The 18295-nt window shown below is 44.1% G+C and overlaps 1 protein-coding gene across 2 annotated transcripts in view; it reads right to left on the bottom strand.

The window, feature by feature from the left end:
• The window catches only part of dennd4b (DENN/MADD domain containing 4B), a 38032-nt gene that overhangs the window by 12024 nt on the left and 7713 nt on the right, over positions 1-18295 (bottom strand). Inside the window, exons 2-14 of one of the 2 annotated variants that reach the window (XM_073925380.1) lie at positions 14451-14765; positions 12795-13047; positions 12190-12259; positions 11788-11957; positions 8905-9146; positions 7143-7209; positions 7006-7042; positions 6639-6697; positions 5747-5891; positions 2267-2442; positions 1848-1948; positions 415-630; positions 1-107 (exon numbers count right to left, since the gene is read on the bottom strand). The exon at positions 1-107 is cut by the window's left edge and continues 39 nt beyond it. In XM_073925380.1, the coding sequence (XP_073781481.1) occupies positions 1-107; positions 415-630; positions 1848-1948; positions 2267-2442; positions 5747-5891; positions 6639-6697; positions 7006-7042; positions 7143-7186 (885 nt within the window). In that variant the 5' untranslated portion in view covers positions 7187-7209; positions 8905-9146; positions 11788-11957; ... (1 more) ...; positions 12795-13047; positions 14451-14765. The remainder of the gene's footprint in view (positions 108-414; positions 631-1847; positions 1949-2266; positions 2443-5746; positions 5892-6638; positions 6698-7005; positions 7043-7142; positions 7210-8904; positions 9147-11787; positions 11958-12189; positions 12260-12794; positions 13048-14450; positions 14766-18295) is intronic. The other variant, NM_001423202.1, reaches the window with a different exon arrangement.

Raw genomic sequence — 18295 nt, 5'->3', positions numbered from 1 at the left:
GCGGTCGCTGACGAACGAACACTCCTCGATGAACTGAGTGAACATCTGCGTCTTAGTGAGCTGAGTGTAGAACTTCTGCTGCGTCCGGTCCCGAGACTTCAGGAACCCTGCGCACGCGCACGCACACACACACACACACACAGGAGTTATAAAGAATGATCATGTTTGTGAGAATGTAAATGGCAGTGTGTATTTGTCCACTAGAGGGTGTGTGTTCACTGCTGAGCTACAAACAAAACGCTATTGGCTGTTTATGAACATGGGAGGAGCTTCTCTATGCCCCATCTGTCATCATGCTTCAGTTAAAATCAAACATTGAATAAAAATGCACATATCAGTGCCCTGCAGGGGGCGCTACAGGCGTCATTTTCTCTACTAGTGTATATATGTGTGTGTGTGTGTGTGTGTGTGTACCCTGCAGGTTGAAGAGTGAGCTGCAGTCAGTGGTTCTGTCAGACGGGGCCTGTGTGATGGGCAGCAGGTATGATCTGTATCCCCTCAGTAAGCAGCTCATGAAGCGCAGGAACGCCTCCTGGATCTCCAGCTCCAGCTGCTTCTGTCGGCCGTAGATCAGATCATAATCCGTCAGCAGGAACTCCAGCGTGGCCTCCTCCTGCCCCGGCGTATAGACTGACACAGAGAGAGAGAGAGAGAAATGACCGTCAAACAGTTTGTGGGAGTCAGTATGTAGTGTGTGTGTGTGTGTGTGTGTGAGTTGTGTGGTTTTTGTGTGTGTGTTTAAGCTCTATGTATGTGTGTGTTTGAGTTGTGCATCTTCTTGTCCATGTCTATGTAAGTGAGTGTGTTATGTGTATGTATATGTGTGTATGCACATGTGAGCATGCATGTACGCTCACCGGCCACTTTATTAGGTACACCTGTCTAACTTTTTTTTAACGCAAGTGTCTAATCAGCATGTAGGCATGTAGACATGGTCAAGAGGATCTGCTGCAGTTCAGAGCGAGCATCAGAATGGGGAAGAAAGGGGATTTAAGAGACTTTGACCGTGGCATGGTTGTTGCTGCCAGACGGGCTGCTCTGAGTATTTCAGAAACTGCTGATCTACTGGGAATTTCACGCACAACCATCTCTAGGCTTTACAGAGAATGCTCCGACAAAGAGGAAATATCCAGTGAGCGGCAGTTCTGTGGGCGCAAATGCCTTGTTGATGAGGTCAGAGGAGAATGGCCAGACTGGTTCCAGCTGATAGAAAGGCAACAGTAACTCAAATAAGCACTCGTTACAACCGAGCTCTGCAGAAGAGCATCTCAGAAGAGATTTTCTTGGCACACTTTAAGTCCATTAGTACCAATCGAGCATCAACGCCACAGCCTACCTGAGTATTGCTGCTGACCATGTCCATCCCTTTATGAGCACAGTGTCTCCATCTTCTGATGGCTACTTCCAGCAGGATAACGCAGCATGTCATAAAGCTCAATCATCTCAGACTGCTGAACATGACGATGAGTTCACTGTACTCAAATGGCCTCCACAGTCACCAGAGCTCAATCCAATAGAGCAGCTTTGGGATGTGGTGGAACGGGAGATTGGCATCATGGATGTGCAGCCTACAAATCTGCAGCAACTGTGTGATGCTATCATGACAATATGGAGCAAAATCTCTGAGGAATATTTCCAGCAGCTTGTTGAGTCTCTGACACCAAGGATTAAAGCAGTTCTGAAGGCAAAAGGGTCCAACCTGGTACTAGTCAGGTGTACCTAATAAAGTGGCCGGTGAGTGTATATGTGCATGTGTATATGTGTGTTTATGCATGTGTGTGTATTTGTGTTTTATATGGGTGTGTGCTTGCGTGTGTGTGTGTGTGTGTGATGAGCTGCTCCCTCACTCTTCTCCAGGGTCTTGTGCAGGTTGGTCAGTGAGTTGAGCAGGATCTTGCCATGTTTCCTGGGCAGAGAGCGCCAGGACAGAGGCTTCTTATCTTCAGACCTGCAAACAGAGCTCAACATCAGCAGAAGTACACACATGACCTGACGGAGAGGCTCTGAAAGCTCCACAAGGCTGTATTTCACTCATCCAAATACAGTCCAACTCTGTTATTACTGTTATTATGAAGTACATTATTGACATATCAAATGAATATGAGTAAGTGTATGCGTGTGTGTGTGTGTTTATGAGAGAGTGTGTGTGTGTGTGTGTGTGTGTGTGTGTGTTTGCAAATGTTCTACTTCCACTTCCTGTTCTACTTCCACAGCAACTCTGAGCTGAAACGGAGCGGTTCCCCCGGCATCTGGAGGAAAGACTTACTGGAAAATGGTGTTAGTGTCCAGATCCACACACACCACGTCAGACGGCGGGTCGTACAGGTCGAAGTAGCTGGAGTGAACGCCCACGATGAAGGGCATGGGGGCGCACAGCACATCCGCCATCCGCAGCGGGCACAGAGGGATGTACGGGCAGTGCCAGCGCAGGGGGAACGTCATCTGCAGAACACACACACACACACACACACACGCCAGCTACATACAACTGCCATATATACACATTTGTGAATAATTAAGCATAATCACACATAAATAACTCTGACAGCTCTGAATTAAACAGATGAAGCAGTGAATAGCAGACAGACGGATGACGTGTACTGCGGTATGAGAAGATGCTAGCGATGTCTCCTCCACCTATTTATATGCACATTTTCAATATTAATATCAAATTGCCTATAAAAGCACAACTGAGGAGGATAAACATTTAATCTGATAAGAACGAGTGCAGTAAATTAGGGGTGCAGTGATTATACCAGCGGCAGACTCTGGTCTACTCACTCTTCTTCTTCTTCTGGACCTGAGTGCAGTCTTCGACACGGTTTCACACTTTTGAATGGGCTTGCTTCAGTAGGGATCTCTGGCACTTCTTTCTTATGGTTTATCTCGTAGAACGTACTCAGTTTAAGTCCAAATGAAGCATTTAAATTCAAGATCTCAGATTGTCAATACTGGGCTTCCTCCTAAACTTCTCTATAAACTCCAGCTGGTCCAGAATCATGCAGCTCGTGTCTTCTCTAGGACTCATCTCATGAGCACATCACACCACTCCTCTATCAGCTTCACTGGTGTCCGGTAAAATCCTATATTCTCACCCTCAATGCACTTCATAATCTCACTCCTCAACATCTCACTGAACGTCTCCATATTATATCCCTCTCACACTCTTAGATCAGCCAACCCTTTCTCCCTGGTGCCACCTCAGTTCATTAAGCACAATGGGTGCCAGATCCTTTAGCTCCGCGGCTCCTCGACTATGGAACTCGCTTCCCCTGGACATAAGCAGCAGTGATCGTCTTCACACTCTTCAATCTCTTCTTTTACAGCAGACTTTCTCTTGACAGTTTTCATCATGTTATTTTATACTCATGATGTGTTTGTACCTGCAGCTCCTCACATGCATTTATAATCTTGTTTGATAATGTTTTATTAATAGTTTGATTTGTTCTGTTATGGCTGTTGATGCTTGTCATAAGGCGACCTTGGGTGTCCAGAAAGGCGCCATTTACAAATAACATCAACTATTATTATTATTATTATTATCATTCATTCATTTTCTTGTTGGCTTAGTCCCTTTATTAATCCGGGGTCGCCACAGCGGAATGAACCGCCAACTTATCCAGCAAGTTTTTACGCAGCGGATGCCCTTCCAGCCACAACCCATCTCTGGGAAACATCCACACACACACACACACACACTCATACACTACAGACAATTTAGCCTACCCAATTCACCTGTACCGCATGTGTTTGGACTGTGGGGGAAACCGGAGCACCCGGAGGAAACCCATGCGAACGCAGGGAGAACATGCAAACTCCACACAGAAACACCAACTGAGGTTCAAACCAGCGACCTTCTTGCTGTGAGGCGACAGCACTACCTACTGCGCCACTGCCTCACCACTATTATTATTATTATAGATTTTGTCTGTATGCTTATAGTCTGAGGAATAATCACGGTTATCAGGATTAGTATGCCTTCATTAATTTCAAAACACTACTAGTTTAGTAAATCACACAAAAAAATCGCTGCTCAGTAAGTAAATATCAGAGGTGGGAGTAAGTCACACATGAGCACGTCACAAGCAAGTCTCAAGTCAGAACCTTTAAGTCTCAAGCAAGTCAATTCAACTTTTTCAGAGTCAAGTCACTGCTTATTTCAAGTCACGTCGAGTCAAGACATAGCTTGGTCTAGCAAGTCACTTTCAAGTCAGTCTAATTATATCTATTTATATGTATATATCAGAATCAGATGGCTTTCTGCTCAGGGGGATGTGTGTGCTTACTTCAAAGCCATTAAAATATACTATTAATTAAACGAGAGCCTAAATCACAAAACAAATCTTAAAGTGCACAGGTACATTTTTATGGGGAAAAAATTATTGAATCAAAATGATCATTTTTTCTTTTATTACAAAAAACCTGATTATATTAAAAGTAAAGATCATCGTCCTCGAAGACATTTTGTACATTTCAATAACTCCAATAAAAATGTTTTGATTAGTAATATATGCATCGCTAAGAGTAAACTCTAAAGGCCTCTATATTGCAGATAATATAAGCAGCTCATTTCACACATGCACTACAGACAGGTTTTGAGATGTGTGGTCTGAAATGGTTTCTTGTTTAACTTCTTAATTTTTTCCCCGATAAATTGTTTTTAAAAAGTGTGAGTAAAAAAACTGGAATATAGCATTTAACAGACTGTTTTACTTCACTCTTTTTTTAATATTATACTTAACCCCTAACATGTCAAGAACGTTAAACATTAGCATACAAATACAACACTATCAGTGCTTATTACAGGTTTGAAATATACTTGCGGTGGTAGCCGGATTGAAACACCATTTACCCACATCACACAGTTATATATACCTATATGCAACAAACAAAACATATTCAATTTTTACAATAACTTTGTTTATTTTGACAATGTTATACACTGCTTACTGTCAATGGGTTAAAGTTTAAAATAAAACTGTTAAAAGAGACTTCCACTTTCTCTGACCTATTCAGGAGCCATGAGCACCGCTGACAGGTCAAGCACTGAGTCAGAATAAATGGTATAAACTTTAATTAGCTGTCTTGTTTGTAATCTTTAAACCCGTAAAATAGACTATCTTTGGTGGAGCGCCTTCCATTTTTGGATGGTCGAATAGCAAATGAATCGTTCAAATGAATCGTTTAAATGAATCATTTAAATGAATCGTTTAAATGAATCTAATTAATCATTTAAAGCGGTTCTTCTTAATGAACCGAATGATCCAGTCCAGCAAATTCAACTGACTCTTTCAGAGCGATCTGAGAATCGATGAGCTGTTGATACTGCGCATGCGTAACTTTTGGTTTTATTTTGTTTTTAAATGCTTAATATATAACATATAATAATGTTTTTTTCAAGTCATTTAACTCAAGTCTAAGTCGAGTCTGTTTTGGATATCTGTCAAGCAGGTTTTTGGCATTTAAATAGGATAGTGAGCATGATGTAAGCTAACGTTTCAGACGGCAAGCGCAGAATCTGTCAGTCAATCACTGAACGCTGTTTATCTAGAGCATCTGCTGATTAAGAAACCTCCTCAGTGATTAAGCAGCTTCTCTCAGTGAGATCTGTGCAGGTGAGGAGCTGATGCTCTTCTGTTCCTCATCAGATGGAAACGCTGCTTTATTCACAGGTGTTTCGTGAGATCTTCCAGTTTAGTGTCTAATCTGATCTGTGTGTGTGAGCTGAGCTGAGCTGGGGACTCACCGACAGCAGTGCTTCACTCACAGACGTCAGCACGTCGGGCCGCAGCGAGTGCAGCAGCAGCTTGTGTTCGGTCAGGACGGCCAGCAGCAGTGAACACGTGTTCTCCGGACCCAGATTCTGCAGCAGCTTCACAAAACTGGCACCACTGAGGGCGAAACACACACAACAGCCAATCAGAACGCAGAACACAGCACACCAGCCAATCAGAAGACAGAAGAGAACACACTAGTCAAACAAAAACATAAACCAATCAGAACCCAGAACACAACGCACAAGCCAATCAGATCACAGAACACAACATTCCAGCCAATCAAAACATTTCAGCCAATCAGACGACATTTACAAACATCTTATACTCTATAATAAAAGGTTTCTAACAATAAGAAGACGTCAACAACTATAGATAATACCAATAATATTAATAATAATGTATACTAAAAGATTTCATATTTGAAAATAATAACTTTAAAGTCTCTCCAGACAGTAATGGCAGTCTGATAACATTAACAGGGCTCCGCAACAGCACATGTTTGACAAGCTATCGCAATATTGATATATTGGAGTAACTTCTCCTCAGAGTAAATGTCCAGGAGTGAGTGTAGTCTGTGTCCAGTACAACATCTGTTATAAAATACCTCATAACACAACACACCAGCCAGTCAGAACACATACAACAAACATCAGCCAATCAGAACACAACACCCTATCCAATCAGAACACATACAACAAACATCAGCCAATCAGAACACAGAACCCAACACCCTATCCAATCAGAACACAACACCCTACCCAATCAGAACACAGAACACAACACACTACCCAATCAGAACACAGAACACAACACACTACCCAATCAGAACACAATGCAGCATCCAACGAGAGAGTGTCTCACCTGAGCGGCAGCGGAGAGGACACGGGCTGACAGAGCAGCAGGTTATCATATGGAGAGAGCTGAGGAGAGACACAACACATTAACACACACACACACACACACACACACACACACACACACGCTTCTATAAACACACCCCTTGATTTGTTCATTTCCCCCTGATTTGTGCTGCCACCTCATGCTGATTCCCTCCCAGCACCAGATTAACCAATGATCAATCAGTAATGATTAGAGCAGAGATCAGTGTGTGTGTGTGTGTGCGTGTGTGTGTGTGTGTGTGTGTGTGTGTGTGTGTACACTCTACAGTCTGTGATTGAGGTCTGATCTACAGCCGGTGGGTGAGGAGGACGTAGCCTCCGTTACGCACGTGTGTGTGTGTGTTTACTGAAGCACTGCGGCTGCGCCTGTAGGGAATGTCAGGGGTTAATGACAAGCAGAGACACAACAACAACAACAACAACAACAACAGCAGCAACAACAGCAACAGCTTGAGTTTCTGCTCACCTGCACCAGGATACGAGGACGCTGAGCCGAGGGGAACGGGACATTGTGCATGAAGCTCGAGATGTGCCTGCAAACACACACACACACACACACACACACAAAACCATAAATGCATGCACACAAAACACACATGCACAAAAACAAAACATACACACACACACACATGCATACAACATTTACACATGAAAATGCATGCCCACACACATATGCACGCACACAAAACACATGCATGCGCGCACACACACACACACACACACACACACACATGCATGCATAAACACGTGCACACAAATACACATACATCCACACAACACACACACACACACGCATTCAACATAGCAAAACAAAGACATTGATTAGAAACAATATCCAAATAGAAAAGGCAGTAAAGTGCAACACAATTAAAAACTAACACTGCGCAACACACACACACACTCCTCATCAGGAACCGTGCGTTCACACCGAGAGCGTCATCAGCCGGAAGTCGTTCATCTTCAATGGGAGCCGGCGGCGAGGAGCAGCGCGCGGTGTGTGTTCGCCAGTGTGGGCGTTGAGGAGAGCTGAGATCAAGTCAACTTTATGGTAATGAGCTATGATGCTGTTCGGCGGCAACCAATCAGAATGTAGAAGGAGAATATGAGAGGAGTCCAGAGAACACAGACCTGTGCACTTTAGTTCTGACCACAGCTGTTCCCAAGGGTTTGATTATAGCGCTCGCCAGATTTCCAATTATTTACGATGTTTTCTTACAGTGACATCCTGTACATTAAAAGAGCTACTGGAGAGGTACTGATGTGCATTAAGCTTATACATACATACATATATATATATATATTTATATATTTTATTTTATTTTTTTCTCATGTGACAATTCAAGACAGTACTGCTGCTTCAGGATATTTCAGACACATGGACACATTGCTGGAGCAAAGCCACAGCACACACAACTTGATCATCCAATGACTCTGATGAGAAGTGCGCAGCATTTTCACTCAAGAAAACAAGTTTATGCGAGAATGTAACTGATATGCAGCAACGGCCCCTTTAAAGACGAGATCCATGAGGCGAATTTTAACGCTCTTACTGCCGGAGCTGAAGGCAGACCGAGATGTCGACAGGGTGGTCTTGATAAACTCGTCGCTTTCGGTGTGAACGCACAGTAATCAGTGCCTACTGACGTAAAGAATCACTCTGTAAGATGTTTTTTAAATGTCTTCAGTGAAACTTTGAATCCATTTAAATGCATCTTTGAATGAATAAATGAATTGTTTTTCAAATGAAACACAAACCTAACTCTACACCAACTGTGATCTGCTCAGTCAGGAGCAGTGCTGGATTACTCTGTATTTACACTACCTGACACTAGTCTTGCTGCCTCTCCCAGTTGTAGGAACACAGATAATATCTGCTCTTCTAGTAGCTGATCTGGTGTCAGAAGTGTCTCTATGAAAGGTGAAGGCCTCTAGATTTTGCTGATTTGAGCTCAATAAATCTGATCATGTCTTGATGTTGACTGATTTGATGAGGACAGTGCGCTCTGACTCTGCTCAGACTAAAGTCTCATCACTGAACAGAAATAATGTCCAGTATAGAATATAAAGTCCTGCTGCAGTGGAGACAGAATGAAGATTGTGTCTGACTCCATCATGAGCTTGGAGGACTGCATCCATACATCTCTGACTCCACCACAAGACTATTGTCAGGGAGTGTAAGTGTGTGTGTGTGTGTGTGTGTGTGTGTGTGTGTGTGTGTGTGCACTGACTTCTCCAGCGGCAGCACGTGTGGCCCAGAGATGGAGTATCTGTAGATGAACGTGAGGAACTTCTGGAAGACGCTGAAGAAGGGCCAGTGTGAGAGGACGCAGATGCTCTTCTTGACCTGCAGGCTGCGGTTGGTGATCGGACGGCGGTCCACCACGCTCAGCAGACCCAGACGCACACACTGACGCTCCGACACACACTCACGCGGGTACGCCTCGTAGAACTGGATGGCAGCTCCATACACCTGGAGAACACACACACACACACACACACACACACACACACACACACGTCCTGTCAGACTCACATTATCAGCATTGAACACTGAGTAAAGCACATGAGCTGTAGCTGAGCTGAGCATGGTCAGTGTTCTGCTGTTCAGCTGTGAGAAATAGAAACCAAATATTTTTTATTTTATTAATTATTTTTTTTGGCCTTTCTGCCTTTATTAGATAGGACAGTATTGAGACAGGAAGTGAAGTGGGAGAGAGAGAGAGGGGGTAGGTTAGGGAAATGTCATCAAGCCGGGATTCGAACTCGCGATGCCCTGACGTGCTATTGCACCATATGTCAGCGCGATAACCACTAGCCTATTGCGCCGACATAGAAACCAAATGTTGTGCATCAGAAGTGCAATACCTAGCTCAACCACTGTGCGTCAAACGTACTGCACATTTAAAAGTCCACGAAATCCTCGAGAACTTTTTTTGAGATGTTAGCAGATGTGTGTGTGTGTGTGCGTGTGTGTGTGTGTGTGCGTGTGTGTGTGTATGTGCGTGCGTGCGTGTGTGTGTGTGTGTGTTGAGCATCAGTTAGGACACTGTTAGCAGCTGTCAGCTGTAATTGTGGGGAGAACTGGATCATCTTGAGCTTTGGTCTGCTGATTTCAGCTTCCGGGTTTAAAATGATTTTTAGGGCGGATCAAAATCGGCGACGTTTCGCAGAACTGCAAGTGCAAAAATGACACGTCAGTTTCTCATTATTATTCAAACCCATTGAGTTTTCTTATCCTATGAGAAGAGCCGGCTTCTGAATTATTGATGAGAGCACGTACTTTCCGAAGGCAAAGCAGACCTGCCAGTGCCAAGCTGTGAGATCCTACCTAGACGACTGGGTGAAACCACATCAACGGACCCACAGTATTTAGCTGTTCATGAAGGCTCGCATGTGTTTGTTTCCATGATCCACCGGGTTTGTTGCTTGTTTTTCCCTGTGATGCTGTCAGGGCCGATACAGCAAAGCTGTGTGTGTGTGCTGTAGGCGTTTTTGTCAGGAGAGCAGTACGAGGATTGGAGAATGGCGGACGCTGTCCTTTATCAGGAGTTCGTTCACAGTTAGACACATCGCCGTGCTGCAGTGTTCATCTAAACCCTCCAGATGACCAGCAGGGCTAATGGTTAAACTAGACAGGGCAAGAGACCTGCTGCACTGAGTCTGCATTCAGACCCGGGCATTGAGCGAGAAGTCCTCATTTATAGTGTTTATTTCGTGTTCAACACCAACACAAAATTAACACTATATTTTTTATATAAGTTTATTTCTTTGCATTTTAACTTTATAAACTATAAACTCATGGGTCTCCGCATGGTTTGTGTCTCATTTTGTGAGTCGACTGACTACAGTTGCTCGCTTCCCTCCTTCTCCCCTGCTCTGCTGGCCACGCCCACCGCTGCCCTTTGCTCGCGGAGCTCCGCCCATTATGATGCATCTTTTGAAAACGTTCTGAGGTGGACCTGAACCGAAAGTGGGCGGAGTCATGACCCTTTAAATAATCTGACTGTGAGCATTTCAGGAGAGTAAAACATTTGGGAACAAGACACTATGATGCCTGGAGGTGTAACAGAGTAATTTCATTTAATTATTTATTGATTTATACAAAAAAACAAAAACACTTTCTTACTTAGAATTTCTGTCTTGTTTCTAGTATAAAATATCAACATTTCAAAGCCAAAATAAAATATTGTACATGCGCCATTGGAAGATAAAGGTGAAAACAAAGCAATATTTTTGCTTGATCTAAGATTTTTTTAGATATTTGGACTAGAAACGAGACAAAGCAAAGTGAGAAATGCATTGTTTTGCTTTTTGATGATCTAATTCGGACCTGTCAGACTCACTAGATGTCCAACAGAGCATATTGTGAAACTGTATTCATGCATTTATTATTCATTCATTGATTTTCCCTTGGCGGAATGAACTGCCAACTATTGCAGCATGTTTTACACAGCGATTGCCCTTACTGGGAAACACCTATACACACTCATTTACGCACACACACACACACACAAACGCATGCGCACACACACACACACACACACACACACACACACACACACACACACACACACACACACACACACACACACACACACACACACACACACACACACACACACACACACACACAACAGCCAATTCACCCCACACTCTTGTTTATTAAGCGTTTTACTAACTCACGTCATTTACATTTATTATTTAAAACTATAGGGGAACTGATCAACTACACTGGCCGTAGTGTATGAGTGTGTGTGAATAAGTGTGAATGAGTGTGTATGGGTGTTTCCCAGTACTAGGTTACAGCTGGAAGGGCATCCACTGTGTAAAACATATGCTGGAATAGTTGGCGGTTGATTCCGCTGTGGTAGTCTCTGATAAATAAGGGGATAAGCTGAAGGAAATTGAATATGAATGTAAATGTGTCTGATGCTGTGGGTTTATTTGGTGTTGCTGTTTCTCTGAATTGCATTTCTGTATTTGATAATTATCTGTGATATTCTCCAATAAGAAAATCAACAAAACCACTAGTGATTTATGAGTATTAGAGAGGACAACTGAGCCTATAAACACACACACACACACACACACACACACACACACACACACACCTTGTCTCCGCAGGCGCTGGTCAGCACAAAGGTGGAGAAGACGGGCAGCTGGTATTTGGTGTTGAGCGGCCAGCTCTCCACCGTCACCCCCATCGGCAGACAGAACACCGGCACTGAGTCCGGCAGAGCAAACGACTCCAGATCCTGCTCAGGATACCTGCTGATCAGACCTGCACACACACACACACACACGCACACACATACGCACACACACACACACACACACACACACACACACACACACACACACACACACACACACACACACACACACACAAAGATACAAAAGGTGTGCACACTAGACAAATAAGTGTGTGTATGCATGAGAATGAGATTGTGTGCCTCTCTATTTGTGATGTGTGTGTGTGTGTGTGTGTGTGTGAGAGAGAGAGAGAAACTCACCTGCTTCATACACCAGAGCATTTGCTTTAGCCGCTGAACGCTTGTAGCAGAGATACAGCGCCGGTCCCCACTAAACACGCATAGAGACAAAACAGACACACACACAAAATAAACACAGGCAGGCATACACACACACACACACACACACACACACACACACACGCACCCACACACACACACACACACAGAGAGAGAGAAAACCATCAAAACCAAAAGAAGGGAAACTGAGAGTAAATGAAGATGCAAATAGTCCAGAAGAGGAAGTGCAGAACTGACGGTGTTTCTGGAGTATTATAAACTGCATGAGTCAACAAATACACACACTGAGACACACACACACACACTCATCAAAAGCAGATGATCATTTCACTGTCGATTCTGTTCCACAATGCTGCATCTGTTATATGAGAACACTGTGATGTCTGAATGACTCAGTGAATCAGTGAATCAGTGAATCATCACCATGTCCGTGTTGAGAGAAGCATGTGAGTCATTTGTCTGAGTAAATCAGTGAATCAGTGAATCATTACTATGTCCGTGTTGAGAGAAGCATGTGAGTCATTTGTCAGAGTGAATCAGTGAATCAGTGAGTCAGTGAATCTCACCATGCCCGTGTTGATGTTCTTGTCCACTCGGCAGTAGGTGTGTGGTGCCGTCTCGCCCTTGCTGGGCATCAGCAGAGAGATCTCAGTGACCCCGAGTGTGTTGAGCGCCTGTGAGTCTGGAGCTCTGCGGAACATCAGGAAGGTTCTGTGGGTCGTGGGGCCGCTGGAGCTCAGGCTGGCGGAGCGGCTGTACGGCGTCGTCTCAATCACCTGCCATCCAGGGCGCACCGAGTCCTTACCCTCATACAGAACCCTGGAGCGCACACAGAACACACACACACACACACACACACACACATCGGTGCATCAGAGCGACAGAAACATTGTAAAGAGCCTCTATTATGGGCGTTTATGAATGAGCTTCATGTAAGGTGTAACAAGGTTATCATTCATTCATTCTCTTGTTGGCTTAGTCCCTTTATTAATCCGGGGTCGCCACAACGAAGTGAACCGCCAACTTATCCAGCAAGTTTTTACGCAGCAGATGCCCTTCCAGCTGCAACCCATCTCTGGGAAACATCCACACACACATTCACACACACACTCATACACTACAGACAATTTAGCCTACCCAATTCACCTGTAGCGCATGTGTTTGGACTGTGGGGGAAACCGGAGCACCCTGAGGAAACACACGTGAAGGCAGGGAGAAAATGCAAACTCCATGCAGAAACACCAAGTGAGGTTCGAACCAGCAACCTTCTTGCTGTGAGGCGACAGCGCTACATACTGCACCACTGCCTCGCCACAAGGTTATTATAGTCAGCGAAAACGAATGAAAACATGAAATCTAAAATGTTAAATAATTGTCGTTAACTGAAATAAAAACTAAAACTAATGCAAAATCCAAACCTATTATTACCTTGGTGTGTAACACAGCTCTGAGTGAAGTGAAGTATCCGGCTGAGGCTTAAATCTGAAAGTGCACCATGTTTAAAACTATTGATTCATCAATAAATGAGTCGACTCGAAGTGCTTCAAATGAATCGTCTTGATTACGAGTCTTTAGCCGTGACATCGATATGAAACTTAAGCCCCGCCCAATTGTTGCGCATGCAAACCTGGGGAAGTTGAAACCAGCGGCCCCGCCCACAAACACTGTAGCAGACGCCGGCTGAATCAAGTCATGAAGACGCTGTGCTCTGCTGGATATTACGGGAAGTGTGAGGGGAAGGTGAGTGCTGTTTCCTCTACCCCAACATGAAGCTGTGAAGAGTCAGCGGGTGAGGTTTATTATGGGTCTGAAATACAGGAAACTACCGGGAAAAACAGGAGAGTTGGCAGGTATGCTCACACACACACACACACACACACACACACACACACACACACTCTGAATACTTCAATACTGTTGGTAAGCTGCGGTGGGCATTTCACTTAGTCTTGCACTAAACACTGTCGACCAATCACAACAGACGGGGTCATCAGACCAATCAGCGCAGATTAGCTTCATGCTAAGGAGGGGTTTGGGAACAAATGAATCACTGAATGAATCATACGGGAGTCGCTGAGATAATGAGGAGAAAATAAATGCAGATTATAAGACCATGACAGTGTTTAGACCTCAGCCTGTTGCTGGAGACCCCCAAAACCACAGTATGACCTCTATAATGCATGATAGCGGCTCTTTAATGTGATAATGTCGTGTGTTCTGACCCGAGCTCCACGATGGCCGGTTTGTCGTGTCCTCTCCTGTAGCAGAGGAACATGTGTGTGTTATTGAGCAGTCCGGCGCTCAGCTCGGCCGGATGTCCTCCTGGTGTTTTCTCGATGCAGGTGAATCCCTCGGGCACGTCCTCCCCCAGCCCGCGGGCGATCACGGCCAGGTCAGTGACGGGCAGGACGGCCCGGACGCCCCGCTGCTGCCCCTCCTCATCCAGCGGAGCAGAGGCGCCCGTCAGACCCGCCACCACGAAATAATCCACCAGCTGAGGACATCGCTCCTCCGTCATCACGCCGCTCTAGACCACGCTGCACACACACACACACACACACACACACATTAACACAGAGCTCGCATGTGTCACAGTTTAATCAGTCATAAACATCTTTAGCAAATAACAGACTGAAATATGAAGATCTCCTGCTCATCCTCTGACTGACTGATCTACTGTCTGCTCCATTACTGAGAGTATAGTCTGATGATCAGCTCAGGGTCATCAGTGAGAAACCACCTGATTATATAACACACACACACACACACACACACACACACACACACACACACACACACACACACACACACACACACACACACAGCCATCAGCACACTCTGACATCACTGTAAACAGGAAGTATGTGATTTTGTGTTCCTTGCAGGTCTCTCTTTCACACACACACACACACACACACACACACACACACACACACACACCTGCTAACATTTGATCTGTCAAATCTACCTATAATGGCACACACACACACTACTTGTACACACACACACAAACATGTGTAGTACACACACACACACAATATGCACACACATACATGCACAGACACACACACTTACTACAAAGAAACACACTACAGTACACAAACATACACACACACACCACATGCACACATATACAATACACACATACTTAAACATACACACACATTATAATACAATACACACATACCAACATGCATACACACACACACACTCTCTCTGGATGTGTATGGGGTCAGAGGTTACAGCGCAGCACACAGGTGATGACAGTATCTGTCACCTCCAGCGCACACACACATCTACAGAGGTCGTCATGGCGACCGTCTCAGCACCGGACATCCCGAGCTGGAAAGTAAAGTGTTGAACTCACCGCTGAGAAGCAGAATCAGAGAAAACATCAGGACAGATCATGAGTGAACCCAGAGCAGATCACACACACACACACACACACGTGCAGGAAACTCTCAGAGGAAACCAGAGTTGCTTTCATTTCACTTCCTGCAAAACTGACATGTGTTCACACACACACTTCCGGCAGAAAACACTCACATAACACACTCACATAACACACACACAAACACAAACACACACACACACACACACACACTGTGTATTTAAAATCACTAAAAATCCTGAATGAGCTCATTTTTCTTATCACACACACACACACACACACAGTTGTAAAGGTGTGTATGCAGTGCTCTGCGTTCACCCCTCACTGATCTCTCGTTTAGTCGATGTGTTCAGTATGAAGCTCTACAGTATTATACGTGTGCAGGTACAGTAGGCATGGGCTGGTATGAGGTGTGATACTCGGCTATAAACATCACGGTTTACAGTAGTGTGCTGCTCACTGCTCTACACTATATTCTTCTTAAATGTCTGGGTATGAAACTAAACGTTTTTTCAGCTGTGAACACACCGGCTGTGTCTGAAATCATAAGAATAATTGGAGTTGCATTGTAAACATTTAATAAAAGTGAAAAAGATATCTTTGTTTTAGGGATGCACTGATCCTGACACTTGTTCTGGATGTCGGTTCAACACCGCATGTTTGCTGGATCAGGTATCAGCCAATCACAGCTGATTGGTCCAAATCTGATCTTGTGCATGCGCTATATTCTGTGTAATTATAAGCCAACAAAAGCCATGAAGGTGTCCTATTATAAGGCTCTGTAAAGCCGTGTATCCCGCATGTTCTGAAGCTGTTCTACAGTGTAATGTGACGCACAGATCAATACTCATGTGCTTAAACTCATGATCAGTTCAGAGTTAATCATTCTCCATTCATTCACAACTCAAACTGCGCGTCGCGTTCATCACAACATGAAAACTCTCCACCACTGTCTGTTCCTGTTAGTAAAGTAATCAGTGGAGAAATGAATTGAGTTCTGCATGAAATGTCTTCATTGTGTCCTGCAGCAGGAGATCACTGCTGTTTCTCCATCATGTGTCTGTTAGATCAGCGTTCACAACACTGCAGTAGAGAGTAGAGGTGTGAACCTACACTAGTCTCACGGTTCGGTTCGGTTACGATTATCATGCCATCGATTCGGTTCACTTGGATATTTCGGTGCATCACGGTGCATTGACGGTGCTTTCCATACACAGTTTTATTTTTCCTAACAGCAGCATTTCTTGTTTTAAAATGTATGAATATATTTATATTTATATACTATTTGTAATACAATTTTGTCATTTAATACAAACAGTCAGAAATATAAACTGTAACTTTAAACAAAACGAGCATTTAGCAAATAATATAAACAAATATAAATTTCCAGCTCGCTTTCTGATCCTTGTCTAGTTCTCTCACAACTCTTTGATTGGTCACACCCTCAAAAAAAACCGGTTGTGATTGGCTCTTGCGCGCAGCGTTCTTCACAGATGAGTGATGCTGATAAGCGCCAGGCGGCAGCGGCGATCTCACAGCTGATCTATGATAGACACGGTGGAGAAAACTCTGCAGACACGCACTCGTTTCTGGATGCAAAAGTAAGCCGAGAAGAGAAGAAAAGACACGCCAGCAGGTCAAATGGGCCCACTTGTGAGAAAGAGAAAGAGAGAGACAGAGACAGAGCACGCACGCGAGAGAGAGAGAGAGAGAGAGAAAGAGAGAAAGAGAGAGAAATGGAGTAGGCAACTTTCATTCTCTGGATCTTAATGAAATAGGGCTATTGTTGTATATGTCAGTGAAAGACTGATCCAGCAAACACACACAGTGAAATTGTGTACAGTTTTAAGTAGCCTAGTTAAAGCGCTGTAAATACTCGCGATCGCCTCCCTCACGACAGAGCGCATATGAGGTAAATGACGTCAGTAATAACCGGTTATGATTATTACTGAACCGATACCGAATTGTCCACGTCTGCATCGCAGTGCACCGAAAAAACGATTATTTTTGACACCCCTAGTAGAAAGGGTCATTACCTGCTCTTCACACACACACAACCTGAAACTGTAAATGACAAAAGGCTCAATAATACACTGGACAGATCCTCATCGCACTCATTTCAGAAACCTAAGGGCTGCGCGCTCTCAGTGATGCATCAAGCGCTTCATTGCTCCATAAGATTATTCTCACAATGAGTTTCTGTTCTCTCGTCCTTCTGACTGAGTTTATTCTACTTTAAGTGCTGTGAATAGTTTGTAAAGTCTGGCTCATTGTGGTTACAGTAGGTGATTAAATTAATAAAAGTGAAGCTGACGGGCCGGTGCATATGGACTGTCATTAACAGAAATGATTTAGCCTAATATCGGCTCCTCTGACACTCAATATTCCACTCTTATTTTATATATCAATACTTCATTGAACAGACCTGTCTGTCAGTTTGTGCACTGAAGCACAGGCCTGTAAGTGGACCTCGTTTCACCTGAAATATTCTTGTTTATTTTGTGGATAACTGACCAACAAAATACATTAAAATAACCAACAAATTACACCAAACCAAATTGATTTCAGAAAGATAATATTTCAGACATAAGATCAGAGTTCAGACACTTTCAGCTTCTCCATCTCACTGGCGGCCAGTTTAGCTGAGGGAATGTTTATTCAGTACAACTGGCCTCA

The sequence above is a fragment of the Danio rerio genome, chromosome 16, assembly GCF_049306965.1.
Source record: "Danio rerio strain Tuebingen ecotype United States chromosome 16, GRCz12tu, whole genome shotgun sequence".
NCBI lineage: Eukaryota > Metazoa > Chordata > Actinopteri > Cypriniformes > Danionidae > Danio > Danio rerio.
Note: the sequence above shows the minus strand (reverse complement) of the source record. Positions and strands in the feature narration are given on the sequence as shown.